General features: G+C 36.9%; 3 protein-coding genes across 3 annotated transcripts; 2 read left to right on the top strand and 1 right to left on the bottom strand.

Annotated features, from left to right (window-relative positions):
• The first annotated feature begins 118 nt into the window (after positions 1-118).
• Positions 119-5552, top strand: psme3 (proteasome activator subunit 3). Its single transcript, XM_005794724.3, has 10 exons — positions 119-287; positions 1172-1204; positions 1286-1348; positions 3079-3183; positions 3268-3316; positions 3398-3516; positions 4559-4695; positions 4781-4835; positions 5011-5097; positions 5194-5552. Exons 1-10 carry the CDS (start codon positions 246-248, stop codon positions 5272-5274), a joined length of 771 nt encoding a protein of 256 aa, XP_005794781.1. The 5' UTR covers positions 119-245; the 3' UTR covers positions 5275-5552.
• A 3454-nt stretch (positions 5553-9006) lies between these two features.
• On the bottom strand, positions 9007-13276 carry LOC102235779 (glucose-6-phosphatase-like). Its single transcript, XM_005794722.2, has 5 exons — positions 12911-13276; positions 12707-12816; positions 11785-11890; positions 11581-11696; positions 9007-11440 (listed from the first exon to the last, which is right to left on the bottom strand). Exons 1-5 carry the CDS (start codon positions 13126-13128, stop codon positions 10935-10937), a joined length of 1056 nt encoding a protein of 351 aa, XP_005794779.1. The 5' UTR covers positions 13129-13276; the 3' UTR covers positions 9007-10934.
• A 1585-nt stretch (positions 13277-14861) lies between these two features.
• On the top strand, positions 14862-17758 carry g6pc (glucose-6-phosphatase catalytic subunit). Its single transcript, XM_005794721.3, has 5 exons — positions 14862-15183; positions 15276-15385; positions 16131-16233; positions 16598-16713; positions 16805-17758. The coding sequence occupies exons 1-5, from the start codon at positions 14951-14953 to the stop codon at positions 17305-17307; spliced, it is 1065 nt and encodes a 354-aa protein (XP_005794778.1). The 5' UTR covers positions 14862-14950; the 3' UTR covers positions 17308-17758.
• Positions 17759-18278: the final 520 nt, after the last annotated feature.

Genomic DNA, 18278 nt, shown 5'->3' with positions numbered 1-18278 from the left:
CCGAACTATTAAGAATAAATTCTTATTTACAATAACGACCTGGGGGGCTGGGGAATATGACACCCTGTCGTTCATAGTTATCATGGTAGGGGGCGATATCCGCACTGAGATGGATTTGTAATGCGCCGATAAACCCAAAGAGAAAGAGACAAAGAGTGTGGCTGAAAAGTAAAAGAAGCCACACGTTTAGCAAGAGAATTTGATGCCAGTGGGACAATCTTTACTCTCTTGTTTGATAACAGAAGATGTCTTCACTCCTCAAGGTGGACAGTGAAATTAAAACCAAGGTGAGATTCAAACCTGATCGGAAGTCCCGTCAACAGCTCTCGGACGTGTTATCTGTGTTCAGTACCGTCATGTTAGCCGCGCTGGGTTCATAATGTGTGCTAGGCTGATAGCAGATAACGGTGGCTAGCCGGCGTGTTTCCGTCCCGCTGTAATCCACGCGTGGAAGCAATTGAACTGGTTCTGGTTGATTTTGACGGGAATATTCCGGTAAAATGAGGCGTGAGTTCCTTTATAGCGCATTATGTACGAGTTAGACGCAGCAGGGAGAGCACATGCGCTTAAGGAGGCCTCGGTTGGGCTACGTGAACGAGCCATGGTTATACCGGTGTTCACCGGCTTTGACTTCATTTAAGCAGATGTTTCCCTTTTGTTCAGGCCCCATAACAGAGGAAGTTGTGAATTTCTTGTTTATGAAGTTAATTAATATTTTCTACAAAACGGTGATATTTCCGCATGAAATAATGAATAGGTTGCTTAGAAAAACTCCCAAATTTCATTTTTGGCAAACCTTACCTTCTGTTAATTTATAAAATCTATAATCTAATTGGTAAAATTAGTTAAATTTTGCCAATTGGAGTGTATATTTTGCTGGCAATTTTTGACAACCCAAATTGTAAACCCTTGACTTGACGTTTTCACTCTTCTAAATTTATACAAATTTAGTACAATTCTGCAGGAGATGGAACCAAAATAAAGAGAGAACTTGCATCCCAGACCTCCCTTTTTAAAAAAAAAACGGCAGTGGTGAGACTGTATAAGTAGTTAGTGACTCTGTCTGATTAGAACAGATGCTGACCTGGTCAAATATTTTTGCAACCCGTTATTCTTGCAAGGTTCAATAAAATGCAGTTTCAGTGTTAATCACCAATCTTGTTGTTTGCAGGTTGATGCTTTCAGGGAACGTATCACAGGAGAAGTAAGTGTCTTGTTCCGATATTCCCATATATAATGTCCAGTTTTAAAGTGATTTTCCTCTAAAAATGTTTCCTTCTTCCAGGCAGAGGACTTAGTTGCAAATTTTTTCCCCAAAAAGCTACTGGAACTTGATCATTTCCTCAAGGTGAGTCGGTGTTTTTTGTTTTGTTTTGTAGAAAGATTTACACCATAACTTAGTTTTTTACCTCGTTAGCTTTTACGTTTAGTACCAACAAAAACTATTTAAAACTGGCAAGCTACAGTAGGAAGGTTTCATGCAAAATAAAGGGGATGATGTTGGGGGTGGAAGAGGGTTTTCCAAGAAGATGACAGTAAATATTTTTGTCAATTTCATAGCTAATTACTGGTTATTATGAAAGCCTTTGCAAACTAACTTTTTTGAGATCATCTCTTTTTTGTGCAAAGTATCTCCAAAAATCCATATTCTAAGTCACATAAAATGAATTTAGGAGCATCATTTTTTTTTTTTTTGTCATGTGATAAACAAATGCCTTATCAGAGTGAAAATTGGTGAAAAAACACAAATTTTGGGACTCGGAATGTTGCAGTGCTTTTGACCACCCAGCCAGCAGAAACGAGGCCAGAACATAACACTCCACTAAAGGAGGAGTGCCACTTATCAGCCTGGAGCAGGGTGTAGTGTTTGCAGTGTGCCATCCATTGAGCTAGAGAAAAGGGAATTAACCTTCAATAAAAAAAGCTAAGTGTTTCACCTCTTCAGAGACAAAATAATTAGAATAATTTGCTTTATTTGTAAAGAAGCTGCTTAAATGACTTGAGTAGAAACAGTAATATTACCACAGTTTCCTTTGCGACTCCTATTAATTGTACATGAATTGTTGCATAGTGTTAGTTTAATAACTGTCACATATCCCAACCACCACCTAAAGAGACTCATCGTTTGTGTAAAATTTTTTAAGAATAATAAATAAATGGCCTCCTATTTATTTGCAGAATTTTCATGAACTTTGTGCCCACAAAGAATGCTGGATTCTAGAAAAAATATAATTTATTGGAATTTGAGAATTCAAATTGTTTTGAATGTGATCCCTGATATCTTCTTGTTTCTTTTGAAATAACCAACAAAGTACCTATATGAACACAAACTGAGAAATTAAATTAAGAGAACAATTCTTATAACTGATTATAACTCTGTTAGCATAACCATATAAATTTCTCACATTTTATTGCACTAAGCTATTGTAAGATTCTGTTGCTTTTTTAAAAATTGAAGATTGTTTTATTATTGTACGTTTGGTAATTAAATGGACACATTTTCTATTTAGAATTAATATTTTTCTGCTTAATTGCACATAGTTACAAAAATATTCTTTTGTTTCAGAGCTCTTTCACTGTAACACTGTATTCATACAAACCATTAAAGTGAATGGAGTATAATTGTTTTCATTTACAGTAAAAAAGCAACAATTCCTACTGTACAGGTGTAATTCCACATGTCTAACATTGGTCATTAAAGCTAAAATGACCATGTTAAAACATTTAAAAGCCTGACTTTGATATAAACACTTGGGGGGGAAAAAACATAGAATACCTGCTAATTTTAGCAATAGCTCATTAAGTGAGTATCATCAGTTTGTTTGTGTAGCACAAGTGCATCAATCAATCAGCGTCAGATCAGAATCTGCTTGTTTTGTTTGTCATTCTGAGGTCTTATTAAGGTGATTTTAAATGTTGAAACATTTTGATGGAACATTGTTTTTAACCGTATCTGTTTAGAACTTCAATACTAGTTAATTCCTAGTAAGGCATGTAGAGTCTAATCTCCTGTTTCCTTCCAGGTTTTAGTCGCACTGTATTTTTCTACAATAATCTAATCCTGCTTAAACATCTTAGGACCCCAGCATAAACATCAGTGAGCTGAAAGAGATTCACTCGGAGATTAACCTGACCGTACCGGACCCCATCCTGATTTCGAACCTCCACGACGGGCTGGAAGGGGTGAGTCGCGGAGCTCCGCTTCCTCAGCAGGCGTCTGGAGAACCGTAGTGTGAGCAGCTTTTAATCCTGCTCTGTCTGTTTTAGCAAAATGCCAAGAAAAGAAAACTGGAAGATGGAGATGAAGATGCCATGGGTGAGTTCTGTGTGAATGGCCTCTCACACTTCTCATCTGGCGTGTTTGTTGATCGTTTAATAATTACTTCTCATCTTCCAGTAACCGGAACTAAGGTCTTCGTCATGCCGGGTGGGATGATGAAGTGCAATGGAAACCTTGTTGAGCTCATCGAAAAGGTCAAGCCAGAGATCAGGACACTCATAGAGAAATGCAACACAGTAAGTCTGCAATGTCCTTCCCTCTCAGTAGTTGTTTTCTTTAGGGAGAAACGTATTAATATTAAAGTTACTTCAAGTATAAATTTGCAAAGATTTACTAAATGTCATAACATTGAATAGCTTACCTAACCACACTGACTCCCACACTGCTTTAGATAAAATGAGGCACAATGTTATAGATGCATCGGGTAGATTCTTCTAAAAAAAAAAATGCACAGATTTTTTTCATGTGATAAAGAAATGATTTAATTTTGACTCAGAAATATTTTTACAGTATGATCATTCATTTATCACCTACATGTTAGTCTGTGAAGGGCCAAAACTTTCACTCTTCCATATCATAATATGAATACAACTGGAAATAGATATAACATTTTGAGTGGATATTGGAGTGATACTGAAAGTTGATATTCATGTCCACCTTCAAATTTTGCATTTATTTCACCATTTCATGAAGCAAATTATTCTGTTACTGTGTCTCACCAAATACCCCCTGATAACTGTTAACCTGCACAGCAAATGGACTTCAGATCACCTTTAACTATAACCACAGTAGACCTGCCTACTGAAGGCCCCTCCACATTTTCAAGGGAAAAGGGGCCATTTTTCAACATTAAATTATTACATTAATATGTATTAACCGGTATTGTAATGTATTAATACATTTACAAAATAAATACATTTACAATATATTGGATTTATAATTATAATATTCCAGAAGGAAAACTATTTAGGAAATAAAAACATTTAAACTATTACAATTTGCTTGCATTACCTATGAAAGTCAGCAGGGGGTGCTAACACTGCTGTACTTGCAATGTTACCTCTGAAGTTAACCTGATGTGCTGTGCCTTCTTCTAAAATTTGATGTCAATGTCTGTTTGATAAATACACTAAAATCCCAGTTATTACTAGAAAAAAATACTAAAATTTTACTTCACAGAAAATGTTAAGGATCAGTCTTTCTCTAAGTTTCTCCAAATGTCCAGCTGACACTTTACCATTAGTAACGTCTCACACTGTTGTTTTTCTCACTCTGTAGGTGAAAATGTGGGTTCAGCTCCTCATCCCCAGGATAGAGGATGGAAACAACTTCGGCGTGTCAATCCAGGAGGAGACGGTAGCTGAACTCAGAACCGTTGAAGGAGAGGCGGCGTCTTATCTCGACCAGATATCAAGGTTTACACATCTTCCAAACAAGCTGCCTTATAAATGGGATCCAGTGAGTATCTGATGTCATAACACTTGTTATTTTTATCTCCAGATACTACATCACAAGGGCAAAGCTGGTTTCTAAAATAGCGAAATATCCGCATGTGGTAAGTAAATGTCGTCGTGGAAAAATCAATTCATTAAATTTGAATGTTTTTCCTCTTTGCTTGTTAGATTGTGTAAAATAATGTAAGGCTGTGGAGTTAAGGTAAAACTTTAGTTTATTTGAATGTCAATGGAAGAAAAAAAATAATGTTTTTTTTTTTTCTGTCTTTAAATCAGGAGGACTATCGGCGCACAGTCACAGAAATTGACGAGAAGGAGTACATCAGTCTGAAGATCATAGTTTCAGAGCTCAGAAATCAATATGTATGTTTTGTTTCATCAGCATCCATTTATACCTCCATTATTCTCCTTTAACCTGGCGGAATATTTATTTATTTTGTTGGTCTGCTTCCTCTAAAGGTAACGTTACACGACATGATCCTGAAGAACATTGAGAAGATCAAGAGGCCTCGAAGCAGTAACACTGACGCATTGTACTGATATTCATCCAGCCATTTCAGCCTCCACCTCTGGTCCCCATCTTGTACTGGTTTGTCTGCAGGACTACTAGACATTCATCAACTTCAATACAATCATCCAAGCCCTCTATTGAATTCATAGTATTGTAGATGGACACATGCTCTTACTTTTTTTTTTTGTTTGTTTTAAATTGTAATTTTTTTTTCTTTTGTTTGTTTTAAACCATTAAAATTCTCAGAAAATGAGGAAATTAATTGTAAAGCAATGTTTTTCAATTTTAATTAAACATGTTGTCTTCAGAACCTTGTGACATTTCGTTTGTAGCTCTCAAATACTCAGCAGTGCTTTGTGGCTTTTTTTGGTCCCCTGTAGGATCTAAAGATTGATCATATATAGTAAATGCAATACAGTACATAAGCTGTTTTTTTTTTTGTTGCTCTGAATGTTATACTTTATACCTTGTAGTTGTGATGGGAAAAATTAGAGAATAAGTTTTAGATCGATGGGCTTAATGGTTTTCAGTGAAAATGCTTAAGTCACCAGACCGTCTCTCATTATGGGGCATTGATGCTATTGAATAAAATGCGTTTTTTTAAGATGTCTTGGAATCTATTTTAATTGTGTGGGGGTGAGGGGCAGAGTAGCTTCTTGCATATATTGCATACATATATATTTAATAAAAGCTGAGAATTGATATGAATTTCATCACTGATCTGTTAGAAAGCAGACAGTGGTTCCATTTGACCTGGCGGGGTCACTGTAAATACATTTAATGTTCATGGAAAACTTGAGATTTCCTTGTTTACAAGTCTGTAAAAAGTTTAAGCATTTTCAAAGTTTCTTGGTTATATTTTAATGTTTAAACAGTTGCCAACATTCAGTATACTTACCGTTAACAGAGTGTTCAACCCAAACATCCATAGCAGAAATGAAACAAGTTGGTATTCTTTTGTTGAACGTATAGACGTATAAGACGGAATGGCTTGTGAAAATATTTTAAAGTAATTGGAATAACTTGGACTTCCTCCCGTGAGGTAAATGGTCATCCTTCTGGCCATTTATCTCCAGGTCTACTGTCTGTTGATCTGTCCATTCACACATTCATCCTTTTTTCCAGTCTTTGTTTTTTTCAGACTAATATTTAAAGCTTGACATCTGAGAAAATATCTTATCAAAATATTCATATTCACATACTCATTTTAAATTTATACAGGTGCATCTGAATAAATTTGAATACCTACTAAGCTAATTAATTATTAGATTTGTTTTTCACAAAGTTTTGTACTGATTTTGCTGCAGCTGCTGAAAACCCAAAATTCAGTTTCTCAGAAATGTTAAATATCACACAAGACCAATAAAATAATATTTTTATCTAAGAGTTTTTGGCCAGCTGAGAAGTATGACTCCATGGACTGAATTCCTGGTTGGGACTCTTTCTGCTCTGATTTTATGAAACACAGTGAAGCGACAGATGAATCACCACCAACTGGGGAACCTTCCCTCCACACCTCTAACAGCCTGTTCTTTATGTGTTTGCTCTTGAAGCTTTGACTCAAACAGCAGTCGACACCACATGAAGCTCCTCTAAGTCCTTGAATGGGATTTGCTTCACAATCCTCACAAGGCTGTGCTCTGTTCCTTGCTGGATCTTTTTCTACCACATTTTTTTCTCACTCAACTTTCCATACATGCCTAGAGACAACCTTCTGTGATCATTTTTACCCATCTGTGCTACACCTTGAACAGGTCACCACCAGTCCATCCACACAAGGTAACTCGAAGAGCACACATCGCCTAAGGTCAATTTGAGGTGACTATTTAACCTGACACCCATGTTTTGGACTCCTGAAGTAAGCTGGAGTACATTGAAGAAACTCACATATGCATGGAGAAAATCCCATAGCATGTATTCAAAGCCAGGAGCTTCTTACTGCAAACAACGGTGCCACTGTGCATAGTCCTAAATCTGGCAACAGTCTGTCCAAATTTCACCGTGTGAGGCACACTGTGTTGTAAATTTGCTCACCAGCTGGAGCTCATATTTGTTTAGTTTTTTTTTTCTTTTTCTCTGAATTGACTGTAGAGATAAGATAGATCAGGACAGTGTAACAGAAAAACAGCTCAGTTGAGTTGACTGATACAAATATAAATCGATGCAAACAGTTGCTCAAATTCTCTGACGCAGTTTGTGATGTCTGTCCCTGTCGATTCCTCGCACCACCACCAAGCTCACATAACATCTAACTTCTGAATATAGAGTTGTACCATAAAGTTTCAAGCTAAGCACCGGAAATAACTGGAAGAGATATAAAAGAAAAAGTAGATATGATGTTCCTAGGTAAAATCTGGGAATTTATGTTTTTCTTGGTTTCTAATCCTATTATTCACTGTGCTCAGGTCAGCACAACCCCTACACGCATGAACATTTAAAAACTGTGTTTTTTACATTTACAATGACAAGTTTACATGGACTCATGATGATCATAATGCCATAGTTCAAATAATCACCTGGAAATATGCAAGTATTTTGCTCACACCTAACTTGCCTCCAGATGAGTCCATTTATCTGATCCTGTCTGAACAGTTTTGAGTCTGTCTGGGTTAAAGAAAATTTACATTAAATTCAAGCTTGTATAAGTTTCTTATATTTTAAATAGATTTAAGTTGTTTTGTCTATGGTTTTGTGATTTTTAGTACCGTATAAGATATAGATTATTTGACCTGTTTCTTCAAAAACACCATGAAAGGACCATAAAAAACAAACCCTAATATAATAAATTAATGGGATTTGTGTAAATGTTATTGAAAAATGTCGATCTCAGGTGAATATTTTTAGCTATGGGCATCTTTTTAAACCATTTTTAAATGGCAGATGCAGGTGTAAACTGTGCATTCAAACTGCTTGTGTTAAATTCTCACAAGACTCAGTGGTGCAATAAGTTCAGTGTTATCAATACAATGTGTGGTTATCCTCATTCATATTTCCTATTATGAATGAGGATTATTACATGTCTAATCAGTGCAACTTTAATGACCTACAGCTCAGCAGCAGATTAGCTAGGAAGCAACGTTGCAGAACAAAGGTGTCCTGCAGTAATAGTGACCCCTGCAATCATGCTGATTTTATTATCATGAGCGTATCCTCTGAACAATGTAGGTTACTGAGTGCCAAGTATTAAGTGACACACGTGTTGTCTGCCTTGCTTTCCCAGGCAGACAACACTTTCTGCCCCTTGACCTGCCGTCTGTCTTGAGAGTGAGTGGCTGTGGTGAAAGGCAGAATCACTATGTGCGATTGCAGGGTGGAGGGAGCATGCTCTGGTTAATGGTTAATGGTTGTTCCGATCAGGGAATTACTCTGTGTTAGTCTGAAACATTTGGTAAAAACTGTCAGTGGACCATGGCCATTTTTAGATGGGGAGAACTCTTTGTGCAAATGGATATTCTGAGGCACTGATTTATTTTCAAGGCTCTCTGTCATTCTTTGTTGTTATCATCATTCCTATTTTGTATATGTTACTAAGACATTTCAGGAGTTTTCAGTAACCTGACCTTTAAAAGTAATCAATTAAAAGCTCTGCTTTGTAAATATATTAAAAATAGTGAAGTCTACTAATTTAACAGGTGAGTTTCGCAGCTAGACTTCTCAGCTAAGCTAATCAACCACTAATAGATAATCCCCCCTTAAAAGAATCATCTTTCTAAAGTCATACAAAGCTGTAAAAATGTGATCTATAAAAATGAATCCGAAGGTACAATCTGTTAAACAACGACAGACTTTTATTAACATGTTTTATTAACAAGACAGTGACATGCGACAAGACTTGCGTTCTCATACATCATGGGAGCAGGAGTTTGAAATAAATAAAAAAAAACAGGTGTAGAATTATCCTTTGAGGCATGAAAAATACTGGATATTGCTTGTTCAAATAAAACATGCAACATTATTGTTTCACCAAATAGTAACAACTAATGGCATCAAACAATGTCACTTTTATTGTAATCAAATGCACAAACTGGAATCAGTGAGACTGCACACTATAAAAGTATAGTCTATAAGATCTATAGAAAAATAACATCTCTCCAATATCTCTTCTAATGCCATCAACATATCACCTCTTGATGTTAGTATTAATGACCAAAGCACAGAGATCAAATCATTACACAAAGCAATCTGTTGTCATCCCGAAAACATTTTAGTCGTTGCTATCATTATAGAAAAAGCACATAATTCATTAAATCACAGACTGAAATCTGGACTTTTTGTGTGAGATATACAATGACATAAAGGAATTCAGTTGTTGTAGAATGTCTGTATAAAATGTGTAAACATGCATTAAGATTTGCTTTGCAAATGGCTTGTGGTAGGGAACTGCTTCTCTACACGTCACTATCTGTGGCTAAAGATGTGACACAAATTAATCTGTTTAGCCCTTTTCACACCCTAAGCTAATTAAGTTATAGCTCCTACTTTAGCTTATCCTACTTATTTGTAAGTTCCCCTCCACTGAAATTTCAAAGTATTTTTTTACGAATAAATGTGTACAATTGCGCACTATAAAAAACTATTGATTTGTTTTTTGTAACTTTTTTAATATGATGAACAAATAACTTAAAGCCAACCTTTTCCTTGCCGCTAGCTTTGCTAATTCTGGCGACTTGTAAAATCGCCTTAAATAAAAACTTGAATGAAAATGAAAACAAATAAACTACCACTGACTCTTTTTTAAGTGACATATTAAGACGTGACCTCAGTTGACAAAACACTTTTTCTAGCCATCGTCAGAAGCTAAGTAAAATTGACAGGCTAACTCATAAAGTATTAGTGTCCCTTAATTCTGTTAAGCAAAAATAATTAGACCATCTTCCTTGGTAAACATTAACAAAAAAGTGTATATCAACTGTAAAAAGACTATTGACTTTTTAGCAGATGATAAGCTTTTATATTACAATAAAAGCTTATCATCTGCTAATAATTAGCTATGTTTGTCATGTTAATGTGTGAATTTTTCATTGAAAGACTCTTTAAAACATCTTCACAATCTGTAAAGCAAATCTCGAGGTTGTTTTTGGACTGCTAAATACAGTGTTGAAAATATTACCTCAACAGCAAATTGACACAAACTAGGCCTGTGTCAATTTTAGTTTTTTAGCTCAGCTTATGAGGGTAATTTGTGAAATTCCTCCTAATGAGGAGAGAGTGAGGAGACAGGCACAGAAATGTGGGACAGATGCTCAAATTTTGGTTGGGACATTTAATCAATATGCTATCATATTGATTAAATGTGATAGCATTTAATCTATGCTATCACATAGATAGCATAGATTGCTATAACTCAAGTGCTATATCTACACTTGAGGTATAGCATGTATATCTCAAGTGCTATTCTTGTTTTGTCATTTAAGGTCCAAGGAAAGTATTTCAAAGATAATTAGGCTCATGCCCCTAAGGGCATCTTTTCAACTAGAAATGATACTGCTACTTTGTTTTGCAAGTAAAATATTGACTTCTGATTATCAAAAGGTATGGTTGTTTATGAAAGTTTGGATTGCTTTTATTTTTTAATAAAACAAGCTGGTTCCTATTTCTTTTCTCCAGCACAGTTTAAGCAACTCACCGATTAATGATTAGTGCTAGTTTCCCCAGTTTTCTTTCAAATAAGGAACAGCTAGTTCCTTATTCACAAGTTCTTATCCAACTCCAATCCTTTGCAAATCCTACAAAGAGCCCAGGGAATTAAGGTAGTTGGGATTAAAAGTGCAAAAGCACTCTTACCAAAAGATAGGATATAGAAAGTCGTGTGGTTGTCCGAGGAAAAGGTCCACCCATCCAGGAGATGAAGCAAGAACAAGGAGGTCATAATGCACCCCATCTTGAAACCAGCATTTGCGTTCTTCTTGACCCCATGGTAGAAGGGAGAGTGCAGTCCCAGTCCAAGACCAAACAGACTACCCATGTTGCGTAGGAGGCTGGCAAAGGGTGTGGTGTCCAGATGGATCCACTCTGGCTTGAGGCACCATTTCTGGGCTTTGTCTAGGGTCCAAAGCAGGTCCACTCCTACAATTTTAAGCAACAGGTAGAAGCCAATAGCGAAGAAAGTCAAGAAGAGGGTGATGAGGAGGTATTTGCTCATGCTGGCACTGTACATCCACTTCCTCTTGGAAACCATACCAGCAACCACTATGCCTGCAAAATAAATGAGAGGTGGGGTCTTAACATAACCTTTCTATAAAACATAGTAAATGTTCTTTTAGACCAAAAGATTTACACCAGTGTTATCCTAGTATTACTGATAATGTCTTGAGTTTTTCAGACTGTCATCATACCTGTGATGACTCCCTCAACAACTTGATGTGGGAAGTGAGCCGCCATGAAAACCCTGGACATGCAGACGATCAGCACCACCACAACCATTAAGGTCCACAAGCCGATCTGCAGCAAGCTAACGGGATAATAATATAGAATCAGAAGCACCAGAACATTCTCAAGAGTGTTGAAGAAATATACAAATGCATTGCTCAGAGTCTCACCTGTATAATAAAGAGGGGCATTGTTTTTCTTTTGCAATTGAAAGCAGAGCGGTGACCATCACATACCAGACACCAGCTACACCCATAGCATGACCCGAAGGGCTTCCTGGAATATGAAAATGAATACTGTTGTATATATGTATGCAATTTTATTGTATTTTACTTTTAGAGGAAATCAAATAAGATTGTCATCTAAAAAATATTTTTTGTTATGTTATATATATATATATATATATTGTATATACATACATACATGTATTCCTCATAAGAATACATGTCAAAGAAACCAGAAGCTGTCATTTTAGTTGGAGTATTTACTCTTTTAAGTATTCACTTTTATTCCAAATGCCTTCTTTTAAATGCATAAATTACTACGAGATGCACCAGTTATGTATATGGTCTTTTGGTGACAATCCTACTGTTGTTAGTGGAAAGTTTTGCTATATCTCTGCAAATGTTCACTGCAACACTGTTCTCAACCATCTTCTCTATTTTGCTGTTTCTTTTATTTTTTATTTTGATGGAAATGAAAACAAAGACACAAGAAGTATTGTATTACAAGGTGTGCTTCAGTTTTGCCATAATCATTCTTACTTCATTCTAATTAATGTCAATACTACACAAGATGTTACACCATCCTCTATAATATCTAAACACAAATGGTAATCCGTGAATTGCTTAAGTAAAGATAAAAACCAGTACAAGTGGACAAAAGGCACGGGAGTTGAGAACTCATTCATAAATCGTCCATATTATATCCATTGACTAGAAACCAAAAGACACAGTTACCTTCTGTCAATGATTTACATAGATATTAAGCAGACTTGAAGTTCACCCTGCTAGATTAATAAAATCAATGATTAGTTGATTCTTAAGAACAAGGCAGACATCATTTGATCAGCAGGTCTGTCCTGAATCTTACCCGGTCCAGTTTCACATGTGATAGGAAACTGCTGCAACGATGGGGCCTTTCCTGCTCCGTAAAACTGGGTTTCATGAACCCACCAGTACGGCCTCTCTCCGGAAAGAACCCTGCATTAAAAATCGTTTAAATCACTCAGTATGCTGTTAATGCGCACTTACAGGACTCTTTTATTATTTTTTTAAAGAAAGGAAGTTTATTTACCATTTCAGCACTAAATTGAGCCAGTCTCCAATGACAGCCACCCAGATTAGCCTGACCCCTGTGTCCTTGCGCATGTAGAACCACACAGGAAACAGGCAGAAGAACGTGGTGTGCAGATCGGCCACGGCAGAGGCGAGGCTAAACAGACCCTCGTACCTGCTGTATCTGGTCTGTAGATGACTGGTCAGCTCAACCCCCCAGCTGTGAAGGATATCCATGATATCGCAACTCAGACCTCGGGTGATAGCTTCAATCTGGGCTCCTTTGTCTTATGTGCAAGGACCAGTTTCTGCAAAGCTCCCTCTCAGAATGTCCTGTCTGGTCGTTCTCTGTGCGATCCCCATTGGACTTTACTCAAGGCTAGCGGATTTGTTTACCTTTGGGACAGTACAGACAGGCAGTTCCTTCACCTTTATACCCCTCCTGGGGCCCTTTCTGTTAAAATCCATCAATAAAGAGACCAGTAGTTGTGTGTCAAATGTATTTGTAAAGCTCATTATAAAATAAAGTAAATTCACCAAAGTTCTGTACAACTCATTGAATATTTTAAAACGATAAAATGACTTTTACAAAAAAAAAAAAAAAAAAAACATCTGTTCAGACAGATTTGATAGCAGGTGAATTAAAATGGGCACATACTGTATTTTAAAGTGTCCAGCATTGGAGAGGTCCCAGTGCTTAGAGGTACTTAGTTTACCGTACAGTTCCTGAATACACTATGTCTTAAACTTTACAAAGAAACAAGCAAACAAAAAAAGGATATCAGTGGTCCTGTGGGAGTATGTAGAGGTAGAAAGATATGTGAAGTTTCTGTGTCCTAAAATCTATTCTAAAATGTGCAGGCAGTCACAGTAAAACAGCCACTAAAGGAAAATTAATTCAGTAATTCAATGTAAAATAAGTGGGAAAAAAAATCTGATTACTTAAACCCAGAGTGATATACTTCAAGAGTTGTTTTGGTTTTGATGAAACATGCGAATTCCATGCATTAATACTCCAGTCTGGGATTTGAACCCAGGACCTTCTTTCTGCATGGCAACTGTGCAATTAACTGTGCTACTGTGTAGCCTGTAAATTAGACATAAAATCAATAAAAACAGGATTTTAAAGTCAGACATGTGGCCCTTCTGAAAAATATGTCCAAGTAAGAGTACAATATATGCACCCAGTGCTTGGATGGGGCTCATACATCCTCCAGTCAGATTCTAGAGGATCTCAAAACATTCAAATGCCAGATTTGATATAAAGTCCCTACAACAAATTCTGAGTCTGCTCCGAGGGACCCAAGGAGGCATCTTTATTTGTGAAATAAGATAAAAAAAATTTGCTCTGAGGTCAAAAGCTCTAAAGTCACTATTATGCCGAGTCAGTAGAAGATAGTAGATCATTTCCGGTTTTGAAAGGATGTTAATCTCAGAAAGAAAACATGTAAAGTTTTTAATTTCAATTATAAACCCACTACACAGATTATTTTATTAAATATACCCATTTATCTGGACTTTCATGCATAACCTGATGCCATTTGATCAGAAGTGTTCCCTCCTTTTCTGCTCAGCTCAAAGCCAATCGCTTAATCTTTGACCTTCTTATGTAATCCACAAACAGGTTGCTCCATCTGAAAACTATTCGCCCAAATCATCGAAAGAACAATTACATAACTCACAAATTATGAAAAGCAAAAGTTGGACTTGATTAAACATAAAGATAGAAGTTCAGCAAAGTGCCATTATCAATCCTTCTACAGGTCACAGGTTTGACCTCTTCTTTGAACTGACGTACTGTGACTCAGTGGGAGATACTCCAATTGTCCTCTTGTTTGCCCTTTATCTCATCAAGTTGTTTGTGTGACGAACCTCCCAAACTCCCGGTGCTTTATTACACATGTGTAAGGTCCAAAGATCAGAGTGAGCATGCGTTTGGGCAGTGGGTCCCGGGTATAAAATCAACCAGCTGTGTCACTGATAGCAACAGTCCTCTCTTTTTGAACCAACTCACTCACAACTCAGCAGGCTGAGACCTTTCTGCTTCCTGCAGGCTAAGATGCTCACTGATATCATGGATGCCATGGAAGGTTTTGGGGTGAGCAGCACCCGGTACCTGCAGACCAACTACAAGGACGCCCAGAGCCTATTTCTCTGGGTATCCTGGGCGGCAGATCTCAGGAACACCTTCTTTATCTTCTTCCCGCTGTGGTTCCACCTCCGGCCCTCAGTCGGCATCAAACTCATTTGGGTGGCTGTTATCGGAGACTGGCTGAACCTGGTGTTTAAATGGTGAGCTGAATGTTTATCTGAACTTACCAAAACCATGTTTAAATTTTTCTTATGGCTTCTGACACAGTTTGTGTTTCTTCTCCTCTCAACAGGGTTCTGTTTGGAGAAAGGCCGTACTGGTGGGTCCATGAGACGGCTTATTACACAGATGCTGATCGCCCTCACATTGAACAGTATCCAATGACCTGTGAGACCGGACCAGGTGAGAGATGCTACTGAACACACATTTACTTCCTGATGTACAATTTATTTTATTATTATTATTATTATTATTATTATTATTATTATTATTATTATTATTATTATTATTATTATTATTATTATTATTATTACTATTATTATTAATAATAATAATAATATATTTATTTTTACATATTTTGTAAGAATTCAGGTGTTTTGGAGCAGTTTAATCACATTTCACACCTTTTTGTTGCCAATTCTTTAAAATAGTTCTTTTGTGCGTATTCATAAACATTTAATTTATCAATAGTAATTTAGTAATAGTAATTTTGCAAAGTAAAAATTAATAGGCTGCCTACTATTTGCCATGTCACTACAACATAGCAACACTGACCAAAGTGCTATGCAAACATATAAAACAAAGAACAAAAATAAAACAGCTACAAGACAAATGAACCTAAAATATTACAGAGAACAATATTAAGATACGATGTAGTTTACATTATAGTTTATTTTTCCCTTATTCTTGACTGTCTTTTGCAGAACGTGTATTTTTACTCTAGTTTTTAGAAGAAAGATGAGGCAAACATATGGCAAAATAATGATGCATATCACAACTCAACAAAAGAATGTGAACAAATACAACAGTCAACACAGTAATATTTAGTTTTTTCAATAGATCAATTATCAGCCTTGAAAAATGCAGCTTTCTGTGAGCTGGAGTATTTCTTAGCTATAATATTTGCTTTCTGTCTTTGTAAATCCAGGCAGTCCCTCTGGACACGCTATGGGAGCTGCAGGAGTGTACTACACCCTTGTGACTTCCATCCTTGCCATTCTGACAAGCAAGAAATCATCAAACACAAATTGGTAAGTGACAAAATAAAAAAAAATAAAAAAATTGCTATTTTAGCTTAGCTCCCCTTTTTCCTTCCCATTACGTCTGAGTTGTTTACCACTTTCCTTTATCAGGAGCTTATCATTCAGGACACACTATCTGTTCTAACTGTGGTTGATCATTGACTTCTGCTGCACACTGGGTGTTATTCCTGGGTTGTTTTTACTTTTAGGTAGATAAATTACTGGTGATATGGAAAGGATAAAAAGATTAATTCTTATATTGCATTGAAAGGTTCCGTTGGCTGATTTTAAACTGGAGTGCTGATATTTGGGGCAAAGCAAAACAATTACCTGAATTAAGTTGTCTGTTTTTGTTGTTATTGTTGTTTGGCAGGTATCTGAAGGCTCTTCTGTGGTCCATCTTTTGGGGAGTCCAGGTGTGTGTCTGCCTGTCAAGGGTTTTCATTGCTGCTCACTTCCCCCACCAGGTCGTTGCTGGAGTCATAACAGGTCAGTGGAGAACTTGTAAAACCTTTCAGGATCTTAAAGAGATCGTCACTGGCAATCAAGCCTAATAGTTAATGTGCTTTAATGCTTCCAGGTATGATTGTGGCTGAAGCCTTCAACAGAACTCAGTGGATCTACAGTGCCAGCATGAAGAAGTACTTCTACACAACACTCTTCCTGACAAGCTTCGCCGTGGGCTTCTATGTGCTACTCAAAGCTGTGGGTGTGGACCTTCTGTGGACACTAGAGAAAGCCCAGAAGTGGTGTGTCAGACCAGAGTGGGTCAATTTGGACACCACGCCCTTCGCCAGCCTTCTGCGCAACATGGGTACGCTGTTCGGCCTTGGTCTGGGCCTGCATTCTCCACTGTACACCGAGACCAAGAAGAGCAGCAGTGCATCAGCCAGAGCAGGATGCATTCTCAGCTCTTTGTTTCTACTCCACCTGTTTGACTCCTTCAAGCCTCCCACACACACTGCAGCCCTCTTCTACCTGCTCTCCTTCTGCAAGAGCGCAACCGTTCCCCTAGTCACCGTCAGCATCATCCCGTACTGCGTAAACAGAGCTCTAAGCCAGCACAGCAAAAAGGGGATGTGAGCAACAACACCGAGTTGTGAAGACCAAAGCAATGCAAGTGCAGAGAGACTGTGAACATTAATAATAATGCAAATAATAATAGCCTTTCCTTTGGTGCTTTTTGAATTTAAAAGACTGTTTGACTCAGGAAAGAGTTTGAGATGAATGATGAGAAACCGCATTTTGTGTCATTTAGATAATGAACTCTGAACACTGAAACAATAATAGAAAGCACTATCCAGGATGCTTAGTGGGACTATCGAAGAACTGTAGTAAAGATAACAAAACATGATTATTGCGGTTGTTTCAGAGTTCTGGAGGGAGATGAGTGAGTCTATTCTTGAATGTTTGCTCCTAACCTTTGATATGCTATTTAGTTATGAAACTATTGTATTTTTCAATGTGTTTTTGAAATGTTAAGAATATTTTTTAAATAAAAAAAAAACAGCTGTGACTTGAAAAAAGCGTTTACTTGATTCTTATTTCAACAGTTACACAACCCTGTGGTAATTGGCTGAGTGCTGCTATTTAAATCTCATAAAGTTAATCCTATCCACAGAGAAATCAATCTCCTAGGTTTTACAATTAGTTGCAAAGCACATGATGAGGGAAAACTTCCTGTTCAAGTCAAGTGGGAGTACATGAACAGGCGTTTTTTAAATGTCTTTAAAATATACTAGTACTGTATTTTTATGTTTTTCTCCCACTAAGATGATTTTTAACTTACAATGATAATAATTTAAAGTTGGCTGGTCAACTGAACGCCTGTTCATGTACTCCCACTTGAAAAGTCAAAGGATTTTGGATCCAGATGAACAGCTTGAAAAACAAGAAGCTTAACATTTTGGAAAATGTGTGAAAAACTAATGAAAAAATTTAGACAACAGTCAGTGTACAGTACAGACAAAAAAAAAGCATCACAGTTGAAGTCTGGCAAATTGAACAGCAACTGTGTAACTATATTTAGACTGGGTTTGAATTGCACAAAAGTG

This window comes from Xiphophorus maculatus, chromosome 10 (genome assembly GCF_002775205.1).
Source record: "Xiphophorus maculatus strain JP 163 A chromosome 10, X_maculatus-5.0-male, whole genome shotgun sequence".
NCBI lineage: Eukaryota > Metazoa > Chordata > Actinopteri > Cyprinodontiformes > Poeciliidae > Xiphophorus > Xiphophorus maculatus.
This window is presented reverse-complemented; position numbering and strand designations above follow the sequence as displayed.

Bases quoted from the DNA above. Each gene is read 5' to 3' on its own strand.
- g6pc (XM_005794721.3), top strand. From the start codon at position 14,951: ATGCTCACTGATATCATGGATGCCATGGAAGGTTTTGGGGTGAGCAGC. The intron at 16,234-16,597 runs GTAAGTGACAAA...GTTGTTTGGCAG, and splicing joins AAATCATCAAACACAAATTG to GTATCTGAAGGCTCTTCTGT. The intron at 16,714-16,804 runs GTCAGTGGAGAA...TAATGCTTCCAG, and splicing joins CGTTGCTGGAGTCATAACAG to GTATGATTGTGGCTGAAGCC.
- psme3 (XM_005794724.3), top strand. From the start codon at position 246: ATGTCTTCACTCCTCAAGGTGGACAGTGAAATTAAAACCAAG. The intron at 3,184-3,267 runs GTGAGTCGCGGA...TGTCTGTTTTAG, and splicing joins TCCACGACGGGCTGGAAGGG to CAAAATGCCAAGAAAAGAAA. The intron at 4,696-4,780 runs GTTTACACATCT...TTTTATCTCCAG, and splicing joins TATCTCGACCAGATATCAAG to ATACTACATCACAAGGGCAA.
- LOC102235779 (XM_005794722.2), bottom strand. From the start codon at position 13,128: ATGGATATCCTTCACAGCTGGGGGGTTGAGCTGACCAGTCATCTACAG. The intron at 12,817-12,910 runs GTAAATAAACTT...TTTTTAATGCAG, and splicing joins CTCAATTTAGTGCTGAAATG to GGTTCTTTCCGGAGAGAGGC. The intron at 11,697-11,784 runs GTGAGACTCTGA...TTATCCCGTTAG, and splicing joins TGCCCCTCTTTATTATACAG to CTTGCTGCAGATCGGCTTGT.